Source organism: Malania oleifera, chromosome 6 (genome assembly GCF_029873635.1).
Source record: "Malania oleifera isolate guangnan ecotype guangnan chromosome 6, ASM2987363v1, whole genome shotgun sequence".
Lineage (NCBI taxonomy): Eukaryota > Viridiplantae > Streptophyta > Magnoliopsida > Santalales > Ximeniaceae > Malania > Malania oleifera.
In genome coordinates, this window is record NC_080422.1 from 96,246,726 (window position 1) to 96,254,226 (window position 7,501).

The following is a 7,501-nucleotide window of genomic DNA, read 5'->3' on the forward strand; positions in this document are numbered from 1 at the left end:
GGCCTCGGCCATTACAGGCTCATACTAATTGAAGTCCATAGCTACGAAAAGAAAAGAGGGAAAGGTAAGCGAAAGTTAAATAAAATATTGTACACATATAATAGGCATAAACCTCAAGAAAAGCAGAGACCAGGAGAGACACGACTTAGCCTCAACTGCACAAGGACTCGCTCTCTGAATAGCTGCTCATGGGGAATAAGCCCATGCTGAACACTGGCCTGCAACTCTCGAAGGATAGCTTCCTCTAATCGAGACAAAGTGAGAGCTAAGTGTCGCAATCGGGCTGAAATGAAGGGTACGATTATACAATAATATAACTTAGTCATCTGTAGAATAAATAAAAACATAAAGGGAAGAAAATCACCATCCAGAGGAGTGAACCACACATGGGGCCCGTGATAATTTAGTTCCCCAGATTCAAAAAATAATCGAAACTTCTAATCATGAATGGAAGAGCTACCAAAGGTAAACAGCTTGTAGTCAGAAAGGACATTGAAATAGTACAAAACCTTCTCTATGGTAATTAATATATTGATAATTAAGTTATTTAAGATGATACTTCCTATTAAGAGAATATTTTTTGAGTGTACTAAGTACATGTGTATTAGACACATAATTACTATTCCATCCTTTAGTGAATCGACCACAAACCTATCAAATAAGAATTTATTTCTTCTACCCTTAGGGTGTGGTTCAGATGGTAGTGCGGGTTGCGGGAGTGCCTCTGACGAGGTCAAGTGTTCAAACCCTCTCAGAGTCGTTTCTGCCCCTGAACTCCTGAATTTACCCTCTCTTTGAAATTGTGGAGTCAACTTCAAGGAGCGCAGGATTAGTCACGTGGACTGTAAACGAACACGTGGATATCCAGTGCGTAATCCAAAAAAAAAAAATTTATTTCTTCAAGAGTAATATTAAACTTGAGTTATATATACCTCATTTTCATTCTTATTTATTGAAAAATTTAATCTTATATGTGATTTGAAAAGTTATAATTATAAGTTCAGTACATAAAAATAGAATATATTAAAATAGAGTAAAATCAATTTAACTTATTTCATTTTTATCCACCTCATTCCACATATCAAATATGCATAATATGATAGAGAAAAGGTAAAATATAAATTGAGTCGGTGATAAAATTAAATTAATCAATTCAAATTTTTTTTTTTAATTTCATTTCATTTCTAAGCGGCAAACAATTTAATTTACTCTCCGATAATTAAAAAGAACAAAAAAAGAAAAACTTTCTCTACTCCCGTGGGTATTTAATTTTGGTTTTAGCACATTGATTTCTATATGCTTTTCCTTTTCCTTTTCCTTTTCCTTTTCCGCCGTCAACCACAATATATATATATATATATATGGAAAGAAATCAAATCAAATAATTAACAGACAGTGGGACGCGCATTGTCAGATACGGACGCAAGAGGCGGAGTCGGCGACGGAGGGGGAGCGTTCATTCCTTCCCATTTCCATTTTCCATTTCATTTCCCACACTGACCGCCCAAGACTCTTCTCCGGAAATCCACCAGAAACAAAAAAAATTTTGAAGAAGGGTGACCACACAATCTCCATCTCTCTCTCTCTCTCTCTCTCTCTCTCTCTCTCTCTCTCTGTAATTTTGGTCTGCCTTCCTTCTGTTGGATTGGAGAGAAGAAGATATCAAGAAGACAGGAGGAGAGGGGATATGCAGAGGTCCCAGGATCACCGGTCAAGATCTTCCAAACCCACCACCATCCATGGCTGCGCTCAGTCCGCCGATCTTCTCTCCTTCCAGAAGTTGCTCCGGGGCAACCCTTCTCTTCTCAATGAGCGAAACCCTGTTGTAAGATCTCTCTCTCTCTCTCTCTCTCTCTCTCTCTCTCTCTCTCTCTCTCTCTCTCTCGGTTCTTCAGTTCCCGAAATGTGTTATTTGTGTTATACTGTTTTGCCCATGTTATCTTATGATTCTGTGTGTGCGCGTAGTTCTTTCAAGGCTCTTGTTAAGTTTCTTAGACGGGTTTTGTGTTTTTGTCATCCTCATTGTTACTTTGTTCCCCCTTGCACCGGGGTTAAGCGCTTCTTTATGAAATTATGTTTTCGTTGGGCGAGATCTGGAAAGCTTTAATTTTGTTTTATTTTATTTTATTTTTCTTCTTCTTAGTAAAATAATGTATATTTTTTTTAGTAGATCAAATAGTTGCAATTGAAACTGGCGATGACAAGTCGATGATGAGGGTGCACTGGTGCATTGAACCTCAGCCTTATTATTTGTTTATTTATTTATTGTGTGGGAATTACAGAAGATCTGATGGGGTTACTATCTGATTGTGCATATTATTTTGTCAATGGCGTTTAGCTAAAGTGTAAAATGGCTTAGTGCTTATTTGGACAATGGAGGGCTGATTTGAACTTAGCAGGTCTAGGATGAGGCTGACCATTGAAGGATTGGCTGATTTGCAGACTCAGAAAGTTTAGGTAGACTTTCATTGAATCAGAAGGTATAAGGTATACGATGTGTACGATTAAGGAAATTTTTACAGACCTGCAGGTTGCCACTTCATTGAAACATGGAGTTCACAACTGGAAGAATGATTTTGGCTTGGAAGGTTCAGGATGATTAGGACTAAGATGAATTTATAAACTTCAACTTCCTTGAAAAGTTCAGACCGTCTTTTTTAGGATGAACAGGATTAAGGAAAAATGTGCAGACTTGCAAGTTTCTACTTCATTGAAACTTTGGGTAGAAATGATGGAACAATGGAAGAATGATTTTGATTCAGAAGGTGCAGGGGGTGTAGGACTAAGATGAATTTACAGATAGTCACTTCGTTGAATAGACTTTAACAGACTTGGAAGGTTTAGGATTAGTAGGGTTAAGGAAAAATTTTGTGGGCTTGCAAGTTGCCGCTTTGTTGAAACTTGGGGTAGAAATGACGGAACAATGAAAAATGATTTTGCCTTGGTAGTTTCAGGGTGAGTAGGACTGATATAAGTAGTTACATTAAACAGCAGCAGGTTTGGGTATGGTTGCAAGGTTTGAAAAATGTAGGAAGTGCCTGTTTAATACATATACTATTGGCAAAAAGAAAAAAATTCATATAGAATATAGCACACAAACTAACATATAATATTTTTCAAAAAAAAAAAAACAAAAAGTCTAATTTGAATGTCTAAGCTAATGCAATACATAAAGATAGTATAGTTTTCATAAAAATGCCTAACAGGCTGCAAACATTACATTGTAACTTCTAAAGTACAATATGAGAAGAGCACAATCGAGGTTTTGTGATGGAACTGTTCCCTAGTTAGAAGAATCCTCTAAGGTTTAGTGTTGTGGAGATTAGTGTTGTGGCGATATTCAAGATATTGGCAACTGGTATCATTTTGGCTGCATTAGGCATGCAAAGGTAGCAATTGAGAGTTGAAAAGAAATTTCTTATATGTTTAAAAAAGGATGGATGATGAAAAAGTTGAAGACAATGAAAAGTGACTTCAATGTTGTGATGGATACATGATTAACGAAGCATGGAAAAAATTTGTATGAGATGGTTATGAGCTTAATACAAAAGGAGCTCAAGAATCAAGACCTAGTGGGAAAGACCATATAGCATATATAGGTATTCACTGAGTAAAACAAAATTACATGCTAGGAAGTGGAAAATCATGGCTTTTAAGCATTTTGGATTGAAGGGTTTCACATTAATTGAGATAAATTTTCTTTTTTCCTTGGCTAATGTGTGTATGTATATGGTTTAGAAGATGCTAAGCTAGACAGTATATGGTGTGGTTTTGAGTCTGTCTAAGATGCCTCTTTTGTACCACCCTTGTATTATTCAGCTATTGTATTTCAAATATTCTTATTTATTTATTTTTTTTCAAAAGGTTTAAATTTTTCTTAAACTTGAAAATTGTTGTTTGTGCAGTGTAATTTTTATGGAAAATAATGATTTCTGGATTGAATGTGAATCCATTTGTGTATGATTTTAGAATGTGTATGCCCACTGAGTTGTTTATTATCCATTTTATGCATATGCACTATTTTCCTTTCAAATGCAGATGGCACAGACACCGCTTCATGTTTCTGCTGGTTACAACAGTGTGGAGATAGTTAAGTTCTTGCTTGGTTGGCAAGGACTGGAAAGGGTGGAATTGGAAGCCAAAAATATGGTGTGTAAATATTTTTATATTTTCAGAATTGCTATAAAATTACCTTATCAATAGTCTACTGAGGCTCATTTTGAATGAATCGGTTTTGTTTTGTCCTGGCTTTAATTTGTTGACTTTTGCAGTATGGAGAAACTCCATTGCACATGGCAGCTAAAAATGGGTGCAATGAAGCCGCACAACTGCTTCTTGCTCATGGTGCTTTTATTGAGGCCAAAGCAAATGTGAGTTTAATTGTTATCCTGTTATTTATTTCTTATTGATTGGAATAATTGTGGTCGGGATGTGGAAGGGCTACTTCTGAAACTCTCTCTCTTTTGTCTTTTCCTGCAGAATGGAATGACACCTTTGCACCTTGCTGTTTGGTATTCACTCCGAGCAGAAGACTGCTCTACTGTCAAGACATTGCTCGAGTGTAATGCTGACTGCTGTGCTAAAGACAATGTAATGTTGCTTGGTGTTATTTTGCATAATTCTTGTCAAGTTCATTAATTTGTCGAGGAAGCAGTGATAATTTTTTAAACCTTTTGAAGAACAGGAAGGCATGACCCCTTTAAATCATCTATCACAAGGTCCAGGAAGTCAGAAGTTGAGGGAACTACTTCACTGGCATCTTGAAGAGCAGAGAAAACGCAAAGCCATTGAAGCATGCAGTGAGACAAAAGCTAAGATGGATGATCTTGAAGCCGCAATATCAAATATCGTAGGTTTGCATGAGCTCAAGTTACAACTGAGGAAATGGGCAAAGGGGATGCTTTTGGATGAGAGGCGTCGGGCCCTTGGGCTAGCAGTTGGTGCTCGAAGACCCCCTCATATGGCATTCCTTGGCAACCCTGGAACAGGTAATTAGTTCCAGACTATAATTAATGAAACATTTTTTAAAAAAAATTTAGGTGCCATTTGTCTGTCTTTCACTGGGCTGAGATGATTATTATGTTTTACAGGTAAAACTATGGTTGCAAGAGTTCTAGGTAGATTACTCAACATGGTTGGAATTCTACCGACTGACAAGGTGACAGAAGTGCAGAGAACTGATTTGGTTGGGGAATTTGTTGGTCATACTGGACCAAAGACTAGGAGAAAGGTATCCAACTATACTTTTGAAACTGTATATATCATTTTTCTTTTTTTGACAGTGACGTTGGAAGTACATTTTTCTGAGAGAGAATTTATTGGCAGATCAAAGAAGCTGAGGGAGGAATTCTTTTTGTGGATGAAGCCTATAGGCTGATACCCATGCAGAAGGCAGATGATAAGGACTACGGACTGGAAGCCTTAGAGGAAATTATGTCTGTCATGGACAGCGGGAAAATTGTTGTCATATTTGCTGGTTACAGTGAACCCATGAAGCGCGTCATCTCTTCCAATGAGGGCTTTTGCAGAAGAGTGACTAAGTTTTTCTATTTTAATGACTTCAGTTCTGAAGAACTGGCCAAGATTATGCATCTCAAAATGAAGAATCAAGTGGAGGATAGTTTGCTGTATGGATTTAGGTTGCATACTTCTTGCACTGTGGATGCCATTGCTGCACTGATAGAGAGAGAAACAACTGAAAAACAGCGCAAGGAGATGAATGGAGGTTTAGTTGATCCAATGCTAGTTAATGCTAGAGAAAATTTGGACCTCAGGCTCAAATTTGACTGTATAGACACTGATGAACTACTTACAATCACGTTAGAGGATTTAGAAGTGGGCATTCGATTGTTATCCCATTGAAACGTACAAGAATTTTGAAGCTTATAGTCATTCTTTTTGGCTTGAAGCCTTATAACAATTCTTATTATTGAATTAGAAGGTTTGCCCCTATAATATGCCTTTATTTCGCGGTGTTACCTGACAAAGACAACTTGGCGAATAACAGAGCTTGAAGCTGTGTGAAGTGGGTGAACTGAACTGCCTATGGGTGTATTCTGGGAAAATTTTTCATACTTTTTGTAATTTGATAAGTTTCTGTTCTACATTGTTGTGTTTAGATTTTTATTTTTTATTTTTTTGATTCAAACTAATTGTTGATTATTTGTTGTATGTTAGGAATAAATGTTATTTCCTTTCTATAGTTGATTTTTGAACCAAGGTTTCATTTTTCCCTCCAGTGTAACTTGGAGCAAAATAATAAATAAACTATGTCAAGCATATGCTTGCTTTTTGTTGAATTCTTTGCAACTGTTTTTGCTTAGTGTCCCAAACCCCCAAATAAGACTAACTTTAGGGCTGTGCGGCACTCGTTGAGAACCCTCCCCTAACCAAGTTGGTCGATCATCACTTGTTCAAAACTTGCAGGCACGAGCACTAGGTAAGTATCGATAACCACGAGAGACTAGAAATGCGTTAATACAAATGATAATAGAATGCATAGGCAAGACATTCATATGCAGAGGATATTCATAAAACGATAAGATACAACACTATCCTATACATCAACACAATGATGAAAAAAATTTATTTGTCTTATTACATTCAAGAGAACAATCATACAATCATTGATGCAGGTAATAAGATATTTATTATAAATTCCTGGAGAATACATGTAAAGCAATTTCTCCCCCTTCCAACTTGTCTCATTATATTGTCACTCCCTAACATCCTCCCCCATTTGTTTTATCGATGCCCTTGTCGATTTGTTGTAAGAGGTCTTTGGTCTTTGGGTTCTAGTGCCACTGCCTTGGAGCTCATGAAGTCTTGAATCTCTTGCGTGGCATGCTAGAGGTTTTCTGCCTTTTCCCAACTGTTCTCTTCTTCCCCCAACCCCATCCACTTAACTAGGTAATGTTGTTGTTGACGACCTTCTTCATTGATGACTATGTCTGCAAGGATCTCCTGGACATCTCTGGTTGCAGTCTTCATTCTAGAAATAGTTGATCTCCTTGAATTTAGTCAGTGCGGATCTTTTGCATCAATATGGAATAGTTTTAAGTTGCTGACGTGGAACACTAGATGGATTGGTCATCCATGGCTCTTCATCCACCCTAGTTGCTCAAGTCGATGCATGTCCAACTTTTTCCATTACCTTGATTAGGTCTTCATATCGTCGTAAAATTCTTTTATCCTTTCCACAAAGAAATCGAAATGTTTATGGTGACACTTTTACAAAGACTTGGTCCCCAGCTTCAAATTGTTGTGGTCATCGCCCTTTGTCTGCCCATTTTTTCATGCGCTTTGAAACTTTTTCCAACTGAACTCGAGTGACTTCTATATTTTGTAACCAGTTCTTTGTGAATTGATATGCCTTCAGGGAGTTTCCACTGTATGGACCATCAAGAGTGTGCGGGAATGTCAGTTGTTGACATGTCATAATCTCAAAAGGACTTTTGTTAGTTGCAAAAAATTTCATAAAATTAAAGCAAAATTGTGTTGT

General features: G+C 37.1%; 1 protein-coding gene across 1 annotated transcript; it reads left to right on the forward strand.

The window, feature by feature from the left end:
- The first annotated feature begins 1,381 nt into the window (after positions 1 to 1,381).
- LOC131158051 (ribulose bisphosphate carboxylase/oxygenase activase, chloroplastic) lies at positions 1,382 to 6,299 on the forward strand. Its single transcript, XM_058112608.1, has 7 exons — positions 1,382 to 1,825; positions 4,039 to 4,149; positions 4,272 to 4,370; positions 4,480 to 4,590; positions 4,685 to 4,988; positions 5,091 to 5,230; positions 5,326 to 6,299. Exons 1-7 carry the CDS (start codon positions 1,688 to 1,690, stop codon positions 5,860 to 5,862), a joined length of 1,440 nt encoding a protein of 479 aa, XP_057968591.1. The 5' UTR covers positions 1,382 to 1,687; the 3' UTR covers positions 5,863 to 6,299.
- Positions 6,300 to 7,501: the final 1,202 nt, after the last annotated feature.

Excerpts from the sequence above, each read along its gene's own strand:
- LOC131158051 (XM_058112608.1), top strand. The coding sequence starts at position 1,688 with ATGCAGAGGTCCCAGGATCACCGGTCAAGATCTTCCAAACCCACCACC. Across the intron at positions 1,826-4,038 it reads TCAATGAGCGAAACCCTGTT|ATGGCACAGACACCGCTTCA; the intron begins GTAAGATCTCTC and ends TTTCAAATGCAG. Across the intron at positions 4,150-4,271 it reads AATTGGAAGCCAAAAATATG|TATGGAGAAACTCCATTGCA; the intron begins GTGTGTAAATAT and ends TGACTTTTGCAG.